General features: G+C 45.3%; 1 protein-coding gene across 3 annotated transcripts in view; it reads left to right on the top strand.

The window, feature by feature from the left end:
• Positions 1 to 19,084, top strand: part of LOC144158769 (uncharacterized) — a 51,286-nt gene that overhangs the window by 7,576 nt on the left and 24,626 nt on the right. The window contains exons 3-6 of one of the 3 annotated variants that reach the window (XM_077689908.1): positions 5,103 to 5,165; positions 8,759 to 8,827; positions 13,260 to 13,322; positions 14,432 to 14,537. In XM_077689908.1, the coding sequence (XP_077546034.1) occupies positions 5,103 to 5,165; positions 8,759 to 8,827; positions 13,260 to 13,322; positions 14,432 to 14,537 (301 nt within the window). Of the gene's footprint in view, positions 1 to 5,102; positions 5,178 to 8,746; positions 8,828 to 13,259; positions 13,323 to 14,431; positions 14,538 to 19,084 lie in introns of all 3 variants that reach the window. The other 2 variants (XM_077689906.1, XM_077689907.1) reach the window with 2 other exon arrangements.

The raw sequence follows: 19,084 nt of genomic DNA, 5'->3' as shown, positions 1-19,084 counted from the left end.
TAGACCATGGACAAAAGCATTATTGATGGGAGGGCCTTCGATTGTATTGGCAACGGTCTCATCTCTCACTGCTTTTTAAGGGCAGAGGACTTTAGGGGCTCACCTTGTCGTCGTGGCTCGCCCCACGGCGTACCGTTGTCACGGTGTCCCACACAAGCTCCGAAAAACAAGCGGTTTATAAGTCATAACTGCTCGAAACTCGTGTACTGCTGGTGCGTGTCATACATCTCCCCGTTGTTTAGTGCAAAAAAAAACTGCAGGTATATTTGGGGCAAAATCTGTGTATATAACTGGTAGCCCATGCCTTCATTTAGTTAGGAATGCTCATTGAGTTGGTTTTTTTGATAGTAAGCAAAAAAAAGTGGCAGTGCAAGAAAAAAATGGCGTGTTACTGCACAGTAAGGCGCCAGCACATGCGGAATGAAAATCAAGCTCAAAAGAACAAAGAACTCGCGCTCGCGTTGTTTCATGCAGGGGGCGCGCAAGCACTGCGAAGGCGGGAAATGCGAAATGCGTTGGACAAACCTCCGTTGAATTCATCAGGAGAGAAGTGAGACAGGGCGGCGAAGAGTGTGATGGGTGGTAGCAGTGAGCGGATAACAGCGCCACAACCCATTATGGCGAATTACTGCTCTGCACTTCCGACAGCTTTCACGTTGAGTGGAACGGCTTTATTTTTATTTTTTTATTTTTTTTCCAGCTTGCATAGTGATGTTTCAGAACTTTTTTTGTGTCTCGTATTTTGAGGTTTTGTAAGCGTACACTGGAGTTGCAAGTCTTATTTGAAGCACAGCACCATTACTTGGGGTATAGCCTATCAGCTTCAATGCTTCGTTGCTTTTAAAGTCGTAGTGTTGAGAATCATTACTGTAAGGCATGAACAAAAATTCCTCCAGTGTAGATTTGAACCCATTCTTTTTTGCGCTCACTACGGACACACTACCCACTGCTGTATGGAAAGCATGGGTAACTGTGGCACTAGTGGCCCATTCTGTTCTGGGAAGGCCTTGCGAAATAGAAAAATAGTTGTGTATTGTGTATGCCTGCTTGAATATCATCTGGCTAGAGGCACAGTTGTCACCATCTCTTACAGACCTAACACTGCGCCGCCCAAAAGCAGTGCGACCAGTGAGGAGAAACAGCTGTGCTTTGCAATGCAGTAGGGCATGAAATAAGAGGTGACTTCTTGGCATGACAACATGCTTGGCCCACACGCTGTTACGTACTTGGCGGCGGAAGGACCGACAGCTACCAAGGAATAAATGATCCACACACTGTCAGGAAGACAGTCCCTTTCTATTCACTCTGAGAGGCAACTTTAGGGGCGAAGTCCCTTAGGGGCTGGGGCTATTGGCGTCTCCTGTCGCCGTCGTCGTAATCGTCATTCATCTCATGATGTAGTCACGGTACTAAAACACCGGGAAACTCGTTTACGCCTTGCGCTGGAGGGCTTTGTAACGCGTACTAAAAAAACACCCGGACAGTCACTCACGCCTCGCGCTACAGAGCTTCATGCTTCAAAGACAAGATACTTTTATAGCAAAGCTGTATACCTGTACCCCCCAATGGTTTCATCTCCATTGGCAGAAACGCCAAGGCGCCAAGAATACACTTATACACTGCATGTTTCACCCCTCCCCAGATTTCACGTCAGTGAAGGTGGCCCGGGATTTTTTTACGTCCTGCGTCACCAGTCATAGGGTGGCAAATAAAAATAAGACTAAAGATAGATTTTTAGAATTGGGGCCGACGTGGTCGCATCTTTGAATTGTTCAGGTCGTATGTGTCGTTCAAACCTCATAGAAGGCAGATACTTTGTAAAGCTACAGAACTTCATTAGGGGACGGGAAGTTAGAAATGCCTTCACTTGAGAGCACAAATTTGTCTCAGCAGAGGCAGTCAAATTCCAATACAGTCGAACCCCGCTACAACGAACGCCGCTTCAACGAAATTTCCGCTTCAACGAAATACAGTGGAATCTCGGTCATACGAATCTCAAGGGGCGGCAAAAATATTCGTATCACCCGAAAATTCGTATCATCAGAAAACGAGAAAAAATGGAATTGTGCCGCGCATGTGACAGGCGGCGGCAACATGGCGTCGGCTGTTGCCGTGAAGAGGCGCAAGTAGCTTCAGCGACCGCTTGTAACCTTTTGTTAAAACGCAGCTCAAGGTGTAAACTAAGTTGCTCATGCGGGGAAGAGCTCATAAAGTGGGAGAAAACTGCGCTATAAAATATCATCCGCGCCAAATATGCGCCGCGGAGGTGGCCCGGCCAGCTCCTGCGAGCGCTTCGAAATTGCCGCCATGAGGCACACGTCTCCCCATTGGCGCAAGTCATGAGGCTCCTCCCACTGCCGTTCGCGGCAACGTTGGCGGCAACCAAGGCTGAGCACGGCCGCGCTAGGGCGGCGACGCGCGCTGTGTCGATACCAACGTGCGCACGCGGTCGCTCTAGCCCGGCCGTGGGCAGAAACCACCCCAGCAGAGGCTGGCGCCAAGGTGCCGGCCCGAATCGTCAACGCGGGAGTCAAAAGAACGCGTGCTCACCTTCGACGCGACGTGCGCACGCGAACCGCATGCGATTTGTGCGCGTCGGCGTTGAACGCGCATTATTTTCACGCCCGCGTTGACGATTTCGCCCCCGCGACAGATGCTACCTCGCTCGGAAAATGACGGCCGACGCGCGCGGCAGTGGGAGGAGCCTGCCAACTTGCGCCAATGGCGAGGTGCGCTCTTCATGGCGGCAGTTCGAAAACGCTCCGGACAGCCCGGTGGCCCCGCCGGAAATGTTTAGGCCTAACACCCCAGCAGATATTGAATGGGCGCTTTCACTACCGGCGCGGATGATGTTTTATAGTACCGTTTTCTTCTACATTATAAGCTCCTTTACCGCTCAAGCAACTTCGTGCGTGCCTTGAGCGATATTTTAGAGAGCGCTTAGAAGCGGTCGCTCGAGCTCCCGACGCCACTTCGCGGCCGAAGCCGCCGCCATGTTGCCGCCGCCGGCCGCGGCGCGTGCAGGTGGTTACGCGGCAGGGTCAGCGCGCCTGTGGCGTGCGCAGCGCGTTTTCGCGAGCAGAAAACGCTCCATGCGATTCACGCTCCATGCTTTTGTGCCCGCGCGCAACCAAGGCCGCACGGCCATACTAACTCTCCCGCCTCCCGTCCACGCCGCTGTCGTCTGCTCACGGCTCCCGTGTTCGTATCACCCGCACCAGGGGATAAATGCGTACGGATCATCCGAATTTTTTTACATTGCATACAATGCATTTTCGCCGGGGAATTTTAAAAATTCGTATCACAACGAAATTCGTATCAAACGAATTCGTATCACCGAGATTCCACTGTATTTCCAATTCCCCGTCAGCCAGCCATAGAAGTCCATGCAACAAAGTCCTCGCCACAACGAACCATTTGTCAGGCTTGCTTTCGCTTCAACGAAATTTTCAATGATTTGGGCTGGGTTTGAACAATTATTTTACAATAAAATAAGCATAGCGCCAGCTATATGTAACTTTTTATACATTCAGGACGCTTAGTTTCACCGAAAACATGCGCGGTGCGGCCACACCGCTACAAAAAAAAAAAAAAACTCATAGGCGGACGCCATTGTTTGATGGTGATAACGATGTGGCTGGCCGTCTTTACATGAGGCGCACGCCCGGTTCGCCAAGCCGGAGCTACAGCCAATCCGTATCCAGTTGAAATCGCACAAATGTGCTCCGCTGCTGGCGCGGCACCGTCATGTATGCGTTGTGAGCAGCTGTCCTTGCCGTTTTCCGTCTACCATTCTTCATAGCCAAGAGCAAAAATCATGTTTGCGTGTTTGGTCTTGAAGCCAAGTCATCCTATCTTAGTCATGAGCACGCAGTTGTGTTAAATGCAAGCGCGCGCGTCTAACCTGCCAAGGTCAGTAGCTGCCGCGCCGTGTCAGATGATAAGATAACGGCACTGCTCCTGCTACAAGTGAGAGGGGGGCTTCCGACGGCCTAGCAGCTATCTGCAAGTAATCAGCTCGGTGGACACGCCTTGTTGTACAGCAATACGTTTTGCGCCTGCATTTCTTCACCCCACTCCACAACACGTTCTTCGCGTGCAGTGAAAGAACAGATAATCATTGGTATCTTTGTTATCCGAATAAACATGACGTTATTGCGCGTCACTCTTTTTTCTAAACATTGTATTATGCTGCCAGTGATGCGGAAGCATACGGGGCTTTTTTTCTGGCCTTTCTGTGGTGTGTTGGGGCAGATTTCGCCTCAACGAATTTTCGCTTCAACGAAATTTTTCGCACGTCCCGTCAATTTCGTTGTAGCGGGATTCGACTGTAGTACAACTCTCTCTGAATGAGTTAGAAAGAAAGAATTGGTGCTGCCTGAAAAATAAGCTGTATGAAACGAATCATGTCAGTGCAGTAGCATATAGAAAATAAAAACGGCCTCGTCTATTCTACATTCGGCCTCGTCTATTCTACAGAAACGGCCTCATAAAAACGGCCTCGTCTATTCTACATAAAAACGGCCTCGTCTATTCTATTCTATATAAAAACGGCCTCGTCTATTCTACAGAAGTCCCCAATTGATGGGTCATCAATTGGGGACTTCTGCAATGTCCGAAAGCGTCTGCTGCGATGCTGTTCTTAAGAAATTTTGCTTCAAGAAATTTGGGGGAAGGGGGGCGTGTTGCAGGGTATACGCACAGACAAGCGTTTGGTTGTTACCATGACCTACATTGCGTGCATATCGCTGTAATTTTGTGCTCCTCCCTTCGCAATATTGCCTCTGTATATGCTACATAGTGTTGCGTGTGTAACCAGCAACAGAGCGCGGATGCCAATCGTCCGGAGCCGGTGTGCGCCATTCTGGCGTGTCTCCATCATCCTCATCCTCATCATGGAAATCACAAGCATGATCATCACTGCCTAAGCCGCAAAGAAGGCGAGAACGTGCCCCTTCGTGAGCGCATGTTCTTGGTGTGACCGCTACCAGGCATCAGGCACAAGTTTCCCGAAATACACCCTCTTTTCTCTCTCCTACTGGCCTTCATCAATTGTTCCGCCGTGACAATATAAACCTGAACTATCGCTGTTTCTTTCACAGACCCTGCGCAAGACAGCGCAACCTGCAATGTTCCAGCGGCTACACCTACTGCAAACAGCCAAGGTGATGCTGTGTGTATGTATGTGTCTCTGTGCATATGTGGGTACGTGCTTGCACTAATTCGGTCTCAAGGTCTACAAGATATACGCGAGCTACGCGAGCATTGTGAAACTCGTCTACTAATGTACTTTTTTATTTAAATATCTGTAGGTTGCCTTCTTGATGAGCTTTACTTGAAAAACTTCCATTTCAGAGTGAGTGCATTCAATCAATGTGTAGATATTTATGTGGCCGCCCCGAAGAAAAATGCCTTGAATTACCTGCACAGTCAGGTGACATTTGAATCATGCGATGGGTCCGAGTTAGCTGGTATGTCTTTTAAAAGAAAGGTTGCACTTTAAAATTCCTAAAAGAGTGGAGAACAGGGTTAAGGAAGTGTGCAACAAAGTGCATATTGACCCTGCCGTCTTCAAGGGTTGTAACTGAGCTATAAATTGTAACAACATTTTGCTGTAACGCAATTGTGGGACGTATTTAGAGTTGCAATTCAACCAGGTTGCGTAAACTACCTACTGTACGCAGTGCTGTCGCAATTTCATCCCGAAATACGACAGAGCACTTCTGTTCAGAATTCAGGCAACGTGAATGCACTAAATATTCTAAAAAAAGTAACTTTTTGTTTGGAAACTGTTAAGCAGGTTCTACTTTGCGCAGACATTCAAGGGCTTATCGGACTGGGCATTCAGTATTGCCTCCCCAATTACAGGCTTTCACTGCTAAGTGTGGCTTTTGTCTCTGTATTTACTACGCCTTGCAGCTACTAGCAGTAAGGCGCAGTTGTCACATGAAACATCAAGAAGTTAAGTGCAATTGTCCTCACCAAACCAGTTTAAAGGTTGCAGTGTATTGATCCTGATTTTGAAACACCATCATTATATCACGGCGCCTAGACTTCATGTGATACCCATTGAATGAGCATAGACAGTGCAGTTTTTTTTTATTTTAAAGGGACACCCGTCACTGTGACAAGTAACAGGGCGGGGATTGTTTGAATAACCAGCCAACGAGGCACTAGAGACAGAGCAGTGAGGCGAACAAGACAGGCTACAATTTCGCAAATGAGCATTCTAACAGCATGGTCTCACCACATTACGGTGAGCCAATCTTGTTTTCAAGGCTCAATTGTGAGGCCAACAGCAATTTACGTCGTTCCTTATGGCACTCCTTTTAAGTCAGTCAGCAAGTGAACAATGTTCCACTGTTTTGAATGGGCAGAATTGTGGTACTACACTACTAAAAAACATAAAGGGGAATCTTTAAACTTTCTTCTCTCGTTTTTATTTATTTATTTATTTATTTTCATGTAGAGCACATTAATGATAGTAGCTTTCCTGTCTGAAGCTTAGTAAAAACTTGTGTATCAAACATGACAAAGCATTGATAAATGTTTTTCCAGCGAAGGTGTTTTGCGCTAGGTTCTGACCGCAATTGCGTGTGCCTATCGAGTTTCATCGATTAAGAATTGCACGCACTCCCTCTGAAGCTAGAGTGAAATACTCTGTAGCTCTTAACCTAATGTAGATGTCTTGGAAAAAAATTAGAATCGTACTGAAATTGGCCCGTGTCATTCGCGGAGTTTTATTTACTTGTTGTATTGAGTTAGTTCACAGTGAAGATGCAGAAGTTGCAGGATTCTCGCCTGCTGTCAATATGTATATGGCTACCTACGGAGGGAGTGGGGTTGAAAGAATGGCTGTACTTTTTGTTGAATTGAAACTACTATCCCGAAAAATGTATTGCAACAAAATTCTGTGCCCCTCGTCGTTTTTATCGCACTGTTACATTTCAAAATGAATACCGGAAAAAATTATATGACCATTAATTTAAATATAAACCTGATGGAGTCCTGTGTATGCGGCTTTATTCAATGAACATAGTAAGTCGCCACGCATACCTGAATGTAGTTATTCACCAGTACAGCTTCACTGGTCTTCCACGTTCACAATACAGTTGAACCTCATTTTAATGAAGACTGGTATAGCGAATTATTGGCTGTAGTGAACTAAATTCAAAATTTGGTTGGTCGCGCTTCATTTCAGTGACGGTCATTCATTTATGTATAATGAAACTGAAACCACCAGAGCTGCGCTATATCGGCTCCAACAAAAAAATGTTTGGCTCGCGCAAGGCTCCAAACTCGAAAGTTAGCATAAAGAAAGCAAGATAAAAGAATTTAAATTCAACAGAATAACTTTTATCGTTAAAACGGCAGAAAGTTTGGTCGTCTGATGCAAAAACACATGTGACTGGTTTTATTTCACGTTCTCATGTTCGGGTCCATTTAGTTTAAAATGCCACGGACAGACAGGTGAGGATTACCTCGTTTATGGTGGGGTCAAGCGTAGAATAAGTCATTTTTGCATGTGGGATTTTCGCACGGTGCGCCAGATTGCCGATTTGTTAGAGCTGATTTTTACTACTACTACTGTTACAACAACTATTGGATATAACAGACTAATTTACTGCACTGATATGGCTTCGACTCTGAGGTGAGGTACGACTAGTGCGAATGAGGTGCGACTCTAGTGGAAAGGCTCTAAATTTTTTGATCAACTAGTCAAAGCGAGAGCTTTCTTTCTCTGATGGCGCCCTGTCAAAAAACTGATGCATTTCCCCAAAGCGTAGTTCTGATATGATCTCTGATATGATCTCTGGACACACAGCGTGTGCGTGCAACCGGGCTTCCCTGACTGTGTCAAAACGGTCACTTGAAAATCGTGGAAAAGGAACTGTTCTAGATGAGACAGTACATGGTATCAATCATGAAGAAGGAGTACAATAGTACCGCATTCTTGCACGTATAACCAGCACCAAACATGCGAAGATTTCAGTGGCAAAGTAGGCGTCAAACAGTACGCAGCGTTTTTCCTTCAGAGCAGCTTCACGGCAATTTGCATTGTGCCGTGAAGCTCCTACGCAGTAAAACTGACTAAGCCTTCCATGGCAATGATTTCGCAAAACATGCAAGGACAAGGAAGAAAAAACAAGGACAAGCACACTGTAACAACTTAATTTTATTAGTGAATTGTGACTATCGCCTTGCAGTCAGCACTTTCTACTTGCTAAATATAAGCTTTTTCTGTCTACATCGTAAGTGATGTGTTGCTTGAGCAGTAGCTTTGGTGCAGCCTTTCCTGTATCAAATGTGCGTGCAATACGCGAGGATTTTTTTTTTTTTTTCTTTTCCGGCGGGCTGAAAATGGGGGCGGGTTATACGTGCGAAAATACGGTATACTGTCATCTCATGAACCACGTTTTGGTGTGCGCCTAGATCATTCGTAGATGCGTTTACCTGGTGCGCAAAAAATTATCGCATCGGTTGGTTCTTTGTTTGCATTTTGGGTCTTTGAACGTTTGGCAATCAATTGTATGCAGTTTCAACGAAGGCTGGATGCATCTTTGCTGAAGGTTTTGATGCACTTTTGATTTGAAATAGCCTTTGCGTTTCTTTCAACTTTCTTTTGGAAGGGATGGTGAATGTTTAACGATCGATTGGACACGCTTTCAGTGAAAGTCGGATGCACCCTTAGCGAAGGTTCTGATGCCCTTTTGTTCAACCTTTTGAGGTGTTTTGTCATGTGCAGCTTCTGTTGCAGGTAGCAGCAGCAGCAGCCCTGTCACCACCAGCACAGCTACTACCATTGGCCAACATGTGGATCAGCTGGGTAAGCAGATGCTGCAGTTTGGCAGTAAACGCTTGTGCCGTTTCTGTAAATGAACAACGTGTACTGTTGGGCGAGTTGGTAGTTAATTTTGAAAAATAGGTACAGCGCGAATAGAAACAAGGACACAGAAAGATGACGGGGCGACGGTGCTAACATGAAGAGTGCGTATAAAATGTGCAAGGTTTCTCTTATTAAATTCAATTAGAAGGCAGCCCTCGTCTTATCATGTTTCTGTGTCCTTGTTTCTATTTGCGCTGTAGCTATTTAAAAAAAAAATTCTATAAATTGTTTCGTTGCTTAAAAACAGCCCTGTGGCCCTGTTGACTTTTGTGGGGTGTTCCAGTCGTCGGCCTGGACCAGCTTTTAGGTTCCCTTTGAAAATATTGACAAAATGACCGAATTTTCGACAAATGACCGAATTTTTGACAAAATCGGCATAGTTGAGTCATTGAATCTAGTAAGGGGAATGTTAAAAAGGCAATGAAGGCAAAATGCAACTTTTGCTCTTTAAAATAAACTGCTTTGTAGCAATAACAATGATGTATTTTATTGCAAATTTCAAACAAATAATGTAGATATTAAGGAAAACAGATAAGGCTGCGAAGACTCCCCCACCCCCTTTTTTCAGGCGATTTCTTTCTCACGTCTCAGAATCTTGTCTCTGTGATTGGCCTCCTGTTCCATTTGATCATATCACTGGAATGCTAAGCTTAAGTTCACACATCAATAACCATGTTTTCACCGCTGGCCTCTAAAGTGTCACTCCTGCCCATAGCACATCACTAAGTTCAAAATTTGAAACTTTTTCAACACTTCTTGCGCTTTTTTTGTTAGGGAAACGGCCTTCATGGCTGTAATCAAGCTGAGTGAGTCACCAAAGGCTAGTTCTCTCACATTGAACAAACATGGCCATTTTCTTCATCTCGATGTGCATTCAACGTGAAAACCCACCTGGCCATTTGTAGCGTTTTATGTGTGTCGCGCTTTCACTGTATAAGGAAATTCTGAAGTGAAAAAAATTAAAGCCGTTCCACTCACCGTGAAAGCTGTCGGGAGTGCAGAGCAGTGATTCGCCATAATGGGCTGTAGCGCCGTTATCCGCTCACTGCTACCACCCAACCCATTTCAAATTTCCCACCTTTGCAGTGCTTGCGCGCCCCATGCCTGAAACTGCGCCAGTGGGAGTTCTGTTCATTTTGTGCTTGTTTTTACTCCCGCACGTGCCGGCGTTGCACTGCCACTTTTTCCCGGTTACTATCGCAAAAACCAACCCAGTGAGCGTTCCTAAGTAAATGAACGCGGGCACTGGCGTTTAATTACGCATATTTTGCCTCAAATGTACCTTCAATTTTTTTTGCGCTAAACAACAGGGGATGTATGGTAAGCACCAGCAGTTCACGAGTTTTGAACGCTTGTGACTGTATAAACCGCTTGTCTTTCAAAGTCTTTGGGTTACGCTGCGACGACAGCGGCTACGACGGAACGCCCTGTGGCCCTACTTGGGTACAACGAGCAAGCTACGACGACAAGGCGCGGCCCTGAAGTGCTCTGCACTTAAAAATGCCCTGGGGCCTTGATATTTTTATATATAGTGTGATCGTTCATATAGTATTGCCCCTGAAGTAACTTTTTCCAAGCAACGCATTTGTGTGTAGTTGTGAAACAGACTTTAAAGGGTCTGTTGTATAGCGCTTTATACAGATACACAGGGTTCTGTGGAGGTATTTATCGTAAGGCCCGAAGGCCTTCATATTCCTAAATAGGACCTCTTGCAAGCCCCTGATAGAATCTCTTCTCAGCAAAGCGTCTCTGTATGGTAGTGAAGCTGATTTTAAAGGACCTCAGAATACAGTGTTTCATTAAATACGTGCAGTCTTATAGACATATTCGCAAAAAAATTTGGGTTTTTCCTACTTTTGCATCAGACTGCTTACCATATTTTCACGATTCTAACAGACACCCTTTTTTGCTGAAAGTAGCCTTCAAATTTGTGTGCGCATTACAAGCGGGCTCAAAACCAAAGTCACTTTTAAAGTGGCGAACAGCATTGCCATAGACACAAACCCCTCTCAGAATCTGTCAGTTTAATCTGAAACAATCCACAAACATCACATGAGTGAATTTTGGCGTACCTTAGTCAGTTGTTGCAGATATTTATGCCGCTGCAATTAGCACCTCGTTTCGCTCGTTACGGCTCCTAAGAGGTAACACTATGAAGTGTCCATCAAATGCAAGGTAATTTCACTTGCCGAAAGTAAGCGGAACCAGGCGACATCATGCGCGCTGGGCGTTTTGGAGAAGTGAGTGCACGATTCATGTAAACGAAGCGGAGCCATATTTCCATGCAAGGCTTTACAAGCCCTGAGTGAGGCCGTTTTCGAGAACGTGAAGACGTCCAAGTGGAATTCATAAATTAGCAGCGAAGAAACCAACAGCCCGTCACGTCTGAAATTATGATGGTCAAGGCACTTGAAATTGGAAACACTTTCAAACTTCCCCCATCCAGTTTTAATGTCAGCAAAAGCTGGATAACCAAGTTTTTATTATAAAGCAAAGGGAATTTTTGCTGCTGCAGTTGCGCGCATCAAATAAAATGTCTCCTGCCGGGTACATGGTGTTGGGTCTTTTACATCTATCAGTAGAATTGGCATAAAATTATTTAATCGAATCTCCGTATGTGAACTTACCTGTGCATTACAGTCGGGGGCGCATTATTCATTCATCCATTCATCTTTATTGGTACGTGCCCACCGACAGTGCGTGGCCTTAGACGGTGGTACACAAAATAAAAAAATAGAGAAAATAGAAGAAACCACCCTTTCAAAGAGAAATAACATCCCAGGAGAAAATGTAGCTGGCCCCAGCTGGTTTATGGTTAAATTCTCAGCTTGGACCAGCTGGTTCCATCTGGGACCAGCGAAGACCAGCTCGGCCCAGCTGGTAACATAACCATAAACCAGCTGGGACCAGCTACCATTTTCTCCTGGGATGAATACCAATACATGAGACACTCTCACGTCGCGAGAGCTAGTTTCAATGCCGACATAATATTGTCTATTATAATCGTGCAAACACAGTATATGGCACCTGGACAAATGTCTTTCCAGCATATGTGTGTATAGTAGTGAAGCAGACTTCAAAAAGAGTAAGGTGCATAACAGAACGCGTTTTATTTTATGTATTTTTTTAAGTAGGGTAGAAAACAGTGAAATCATGAAGACTGGTGCCGCTGCCGCTGGTACACCATGTAACTTGCACCAGAAGTGGTTAAAATATCTGCCATGCACGTCTTTCTTGGTTGCTGCTGGATGGCAACGAGCGTGCGAGGTACGCAAGTTGTTGGTTCGACGGCAACATTCGCACGGCCTCAAAAGGACAACAAGGCGTCAATACGGATCACGGGTCCCATGGTCCAACATTTTGCTTAGTGGTTCAGAGCTGCAAAGGACATCCGAGTTCGGGAAAGCACGACTTATTTGACCAAAACTGGTCAAACTGCTCGGTACATGGTAGTGTTGTATTCGGTTGCTTCTGTACCAGTGTACATCGCTGCTGTATTGCCTGCTTCTGGTTTATCGTAGTGCAAACAGTGACTTCTGTCGCTTCGCCATAGAATCAGCACTAACATGGCTATGGGAAAGGACAGACTTTCGTTCCTTACCAACTCGCTGGTTGCCTTCCGTGTACCTTTCAAGTCTTTGCTTCTTCTTCTTCTTTTTTCTTTTTTAATGCAGTCTGGTATCACACAATAGCTGCTGGAAGTGTGTGTATGTAGTACGGTATCTGAGCATGAAAACTGGCCATACACTGCTTCGAAGCACGTTTTTGAATTCCTCGAGCAAGGCAGCTATGGTGGGGGCAAGGTTGATGTTGTATCAAGGAAACACCCAGGCAGAGGTGTACCTCGCATGGCTGGCATACTCCTGAACATGGTTCAGTCCTCTTTTTCAGTTTGCGGGAAAAAGACGCTTTTGTTATGAAAGCGAACATGGTATTTGACTGTACTCGGTGACAACCTAAGAACGGCACCGGAAGTTGCCGCTGTGCCTTATCACCGTAGCCGGATGTTTCTCCGCGCGGCGCAAGTAGGGCGTTACTGGGAATATTTTGAACATGGCGTGAGCCGTTCCCGTGATTTTTTGTACTTAATATGCTTATAAACGACTCCAGTGACGACAAACAAACTGCGTGAGACAAGGCAGACGATATCACGCATTCATAGCAAACCCCTTTCAAAACACGCGCGCACTGACGTCATGGGTCCGGCGCTTTGGCGGAGTGATACACTACATGAGGTGGTGCCGTTCTTGAGTTGTAACCGAGTATACCACTGGCTTTCTCAAACCCACAGATCAAATGTTGATGCAGTTGTGTGCAGCGCTCTTCAGCACCTCCGGTCCCTTACTGTGTGTCATCTTTTTCACTTTTCCAGGCTCCTGGATGACGCCGGTTGTTTCCCAGGCGGTGAATCAAGCGATCCAGGCTTACAATCAAGGTGGGGTAACGATTGCTGCAAATGGGCCGGTAGCGCGAATGTGCCTGCCAGTCGCTGATAATGTTCTCTGATATGATGGACAAATGATTGGGAAGCGTTGGAGGAATGTGCCCTTACAGACTAGTTAATGAGTTACAGGCCTGAAGAATGACTTGTACAACTAGCTTTGAGGGCTATCGTATTTCTAATTTAACTTAATATTGCTAACTTAACAATTTTAATCTAACTTCAGTGGAGCTTTTTACCTAGTGCTGTCAAGAAAGGTATTCCTTGAGAGCTGGTATTGTTGTTGGCTGAGAAGCTGAAAATGGAGCCAAGTAACACAATGACCAGTGGGAATTTTATTTTTTATTTTTTTGGAGGAGGCCGATATAATACGAGTATTATAATTCACAATATGTTAACAGATATCAGCACAGTGCTTAGGCTCATAGCTTGTAACTTATTTCAACACAAAAAGCCAATTCTGAGAATTTGATTTTTTGATCAAAATCTAATGTTTTGATAAATCAAGATCAAGTCTAATTTTTTGATTGATTGATTGATTGATTGATTGACGCGCCGACACAATGCAGGCAATGAGGCACACTGTAGTGGAGGGCTCCAGATTAATTTTGACCACCTGGGAATCTTTAGCGTGCGCCGAAATCTCGTACACACGCGTTTTTGCTTTTCACCTCCATCAGAAAAGCAGCCACCGCGACCGGGAATTCAACCCGCGACCTTGTGCAAGTCTAATTTTTTGATGGAGCAAAAGTTGGTGGGGCTCTCATGACTTAGAACATAATATTAGCCATACTTGATCTACCCAGCTGGCTTTGAAAGGGATCAAGAAGCACACTCGTCATTCCTGAGTAAAGTGCCTTTCTGCATCGACTTAATTCACTTTTCTTGCTACCAAAATGAAACGGCTCTCTCTTATTTCAACCCTAGAGTATAATCCGCTTCTGTCTTCGATCAGAAATATGTCCATATCCATGTTACAACACATCACCGTGGCCCACACCTTATTCAGAGTATGCTGACCACCTCCCATCATATTCGGTCTCCTTCTCGGTACCTTTGAAAGAAAAAGTAATGCCAAATTTCTTTCGCTTGATGCTTTCCAGGTGCACTCGGTGGAAGTATCAACAATGCCGGGGACGCACCAGCATTTTTTGTGTGCTACCAGGACGGTGTCGGCATTAGAACAGCGCCAAGTTTCCCGGTAGACAGGTACGAAAACCGAAGAACTCTGTTTCACCGTTTCACCCTGTCCTTCTCAGTGGTGGGCTACCTTAATAAATCGGAGGGTATAGATTCGTGGGCCTTTTCAGTCCTCATGTCCTCATGCTTTATGTGAATCATCTGGAAAGTGTGGCCTGTTAACAGGAGAGCTAAGGTACACCCAAGAGCAGAAGTTTACGGATCACGAAAGCAGCACTTCTGAGTTATTTCTCTGCCGCACGGCAGCCCGGAGTACTATGTGTGGTAGTTTTTATTAGTTCAGTACTTATACGACATCTCACATGCATTGGAAAGTTTGTTGGGCTACTATAGGAAGAGAAATAACCTGAAATTGCCTATTCCGTGGTCCGTAAACTTTTGATCGCGGCTGTGAAGCCTTCCAAATTTCTAGTAATATAGCGGGAGCGACGACCGACCGGCATGTCAGCGCCTTATCACGATGCTCAGCAGCGAAATAGACGAGAGTACGCGCAAGCGCTTAGGCCTATCTGCTGTACGAGTGTCGTCTGCTACGCTGTTTCCTTGAGAGTGGTACACCCCCTGCCACTGCATCTGGATGACTTTGTGCCCCACACTTTAGGTACCTTTGGTAAGCGAAACGGCGTTGCAAGATAAGAAAAACAGGGGGTGGGTTGCCCCGAGAAGAAAAGCGGAGCAGACAACGCTCCACACAGCAGATAGTTCTATGCAGCGTGCACGTACCCTCGCTTGTTTTGCCGGTGCACACCGTGATAAGGCGCTGACATGCCGATCGGTCATCGCTCCCGCTATATTATTAAAAATTTGGGAGGCTGTACCTTGTGATTCTGGCAAAGAAGTTGAGGTTCGGAGTAACAGCTTACAGCTTTGTTCGGTTTAATAGGAACTAGCCTTCGATTGCTCAGCTTCATTCGAGCCAAAAACACAAGCATAATTGAAATTGCAGAGCACTGATTTGCCATAGGGGGCTCTTTTGAGTAGTTTCAGTATCAGCCTGGCGTTGATACCGAAGGTAGTCAAGGAAGGGTGCCGGAGCTCCTGAAAAGACCTGTAAAGAGACACTGGATTAAGCTTGCACTAATTTGGGGCAATTAATTAGTTCATTCATATTTTTCTTTTTTTATATTACTTAGGGATGGGCGAATATAGATTTTGAGGTTTGAAGCGAATTCGAAGCGAATAGTGATTTGGTCGAATAATTTCGAATCGAATAGTTCGAATAGTGCACATTGCAAATCACAAAGACAAATGAGCAACTTGTGACCTGACTAATGTACACATTTTTTTCTAATAATTAGAACTCACGTAGGCACAGCATTGTGTAAAACTATTACCAGTTGAACATTTATTGCGAAATCTTACACACAGCTTTCCTTTGCTGTATTCACAAGTTTTCATGAAGAAATGCCTGTTGCGCCACATGCTCTAGGTGCAGCAGTTTCAGCCGGCTGCTCATTCACAAGTTTAAGCGCCGCCTAGAAACTCGCAGAGTTAAGCGCCGCCTAGAAGTAAGGGGGCACAAGGGTCTTTGATCAAAAACTTTATTTTTGCAGTTATGATGATGAAAATTGGGGGGGGGGGGGCACATGTAGTTTCTCATTCTAATTGTAGATATCAAATTTGTTTTTGAGTAAAATGATTATGTTCAAATTTATTTGGATTTTTATATTCAATTTTTTGACAGCCTTTGTAAAAGAACTGCTGGAGGGATGCAGCTAAACAGGGAACCAGTAAACTGCGCACAAATCAAAGAGTGCAATAAGACTAACATTATAATTATATCTGGTCTGTAGCAGAAGTTACGACCACTTGAAGTTTGGGCCTGGAAGGCAAAACCGGTTTTTCTGGTTGCCATCTTCCAGGCCCAAACTTCAAATGGTCGTAACTTCTGCTACAGACCAGATAGAATGATAATGTTAGTCTTATTGCACTCTTTGATTTGTGCGCAGTTCACTGGTTCCCTGTTTAGCTGCATCCCTCCAGCAGTTTTTTTACAAAGGCTGTCATAAAATTGAATATAAAAATCCAAATAAATTTGAATATAATCATTTTACTCAAAAACAAGCTTGATATCTACAATCAGAATGAGAAACTACATGTGCCCCCCAATTTTCATCATCATAACTGCAAAAATAAACTTTTTTGGTTTAAGACCAGTGAGCCCCCTTAAAAAAAGAAGTATTGTAGCCACTAGTATCCTCGGCCGTAGCCAAGCAAAGCGCAAGTGGCTGGTCGCCATTTTGAATAGGCTCGCTTAGTGCGGCGTACTGCCGCGCTGTGCGAGCCTATTCAAAATGGCGGCATGCCTATTCAAAATGGCGGCCTGTACAAGTCTGCTGGCTTGGTGCCGCGATGTTCGGAGCGGTGTCGTTTCAGTGCCGCCTTTTTTTTTTTAACCTAAAGTGTGCTGGCGGCCGAGAGCTTCGTCGAACCTCTAGGCAAGGCAGCAACTCGGCAGTGCCGGCACTGATAATAGAAATGTCCGCGTCGGTGGGTCTTGAGCCAAGCCTGGGGTAACTCTCGGAAAGCTTGACCGAAAAGCTTGGCTTTCAGCTGCCTATTCGGGAGCATCGAATAATTCGAAAATATCGAATACCTGCATTCGGATCGAAGCGAATAACGAATAGAGAGCTATTCGATCGAATATTCGACAATACCGAATATTCGCCCATCCCTAATATTACTGTGTACTGACTTGCGGTCTAGCAATGGCAGCCTCCGTGCAACGGCGCAGTGCAAAGATCACACCCAACAATTTGCGTACGATAACGTGTGCCTCAGGTGCAACAGGTTTGACATCGGCTTTGTAACGCAAAGGACCCAAGTTAGATCCCGTTTAAGGGAAGGGGTGTCTTTTCAAAGCCTCTGTTTGGGTACGTGACACCGCGTGACAACGGTAGTTACACACCGTGACTGCGGACGAGTTATGGCGACAAGGCGGGCCCCGAAAGTGCCCTGCACTTAAACCTTTCAAATTTCCCACCACATAATGTGAGCAGGAGGCATGCAGTAAGGGCCAGCGCTAAAAACATAGTTATGAGTGTGTTTAACTGCACGTTTGTCATTCAGGCAATGACATCAAACAACTACAGGTTTTCCCGCTCAGTTTAATCCAATTGCCATGCAATTTAATCTAGGTGCCTGCCAACTTAATCCAAGCGCCATCTAATTTAATCCAGCTGGCAGTGAATTTAATCCAAGTGCCTACAAATTTAATCTGGTCACCAACCAAATTAATCCAGCTATCAGAAGGTTGTCCAGAAGTGTTTTGTGTGAAATTAAGCACTGCTTTGCGGGCTTTGTTGAGCACGGTGGGTTGAAAACATGGTGTTTCTCGATCCATTATGTGCAAAATATGTTATGTGCACAGCTTAATGGACGTTTACTAACACGCGCAGACCACGAGAGCATCATTTTTTGATCCGTCGGTGCCGCGTGCTGCGAGTTGATCATCTGCGAGAGCACCGTCGATAACTCACATCGGAAGTATCGTTTGCTCCTCGCGTAACAATGGCTTCAGAAGTTCCTTTTATAGAAACACATTACCTAAATGCCCTTTGCATTCTGATTTTCATGTTAAGTGTTATGTATTTCCAAATTAAAATATCGTCTGCTCGCGTATTGTTATGCCAGTAGAGTTGCCAGCGTATTGTTACACGAGCAGGCGATACTTCTCACGATCTTGCAGACAATCAGCACACGACACCAACGGCTCAAACAAGACCACTCTTCTGGTCTGCGTGTCTTAGTAAATGTCCATTAAACTGCGCATAAGATATTACCACGTGAGGGATCAAGAAACACCACGTTTTCACCACACCACGTGCAACAAAGCACGCAAAGCTCCGCCAAATTTCCAACAACCTCCTAACAGCTGGATAAATTTGGTTGGTGACCGGATTAAATTGGTTGGCACTTGGATTAAATTCGCTGGCACCGGGATTGAATTAGATGGCATTCGGAATAAATTAGGTGGTGCTTGGAATAAATTGGCTGGCACCTGGATTAAATTGGATAGCGATTGGATTGAATTGAGCGGGAAAACCTGTAGAGGCCCCACTGCAATCGCCTAGTCATGTTTTCTGACGGTGGCTTAGGCCTGTGGAGGCCAGTCACACAAACAAGATTCCGTGGCGCCTTGAGGATGTTGCTGAAAAACTGGCTGGAGAGTCGCCACCGCTTCACTTGTTTTCCTCAACATCTCAGTTATTTCTATGAAGTTCGCAATAAAATTGACGTCGTTGTTATCGGGACGGAGCCGTCTTTTTAATGAACCAACTTATAGTATTTTGCCTTCCTGGCCCTTTCGATTAACCGCACCCGCATGACGTTCCCAGGAAGTTGGCAACCATAAGGGCTCAAAGTAGTGCTTGATGTCATTTGTTAATTTGAATTTTTTTTTTTTTTCATTCTGTGTTGGACAAGAATGTTTGCAGTACAAGGTTACAGGCGGAGGTCTCAGAGCCAGAGACTGAAGGGGGACCTCCTGTTCTTAAAGAAATGGAAATGATTGATTAACTGTAGGGTTTAATGCGCCGACGCAACGCAGGCGATGA

This window comes from Haemaphysalis longicornis, unplaced genomic scaffold (assembly GCF_048455015.1).
Source record: "Haemaphysalis longicornis isolate Haplotype H1 unplaced genomic scaffold, Haemaphysalis longicornis Haplotype H1 scaffold_10, whole genome shotgun sequence".
Taxonomy (NCBI): Eukaryota; Metazoa; Arthropoda; class Arachnida; order Ixodida; family Ixodidae; genus Haemaphysalis; species Haemaphysalis longicornis.
Note: the sequence above shows the minus strand (reverse complement) of the source record. Positions and strands in the feature narration are given on the sequence as shown.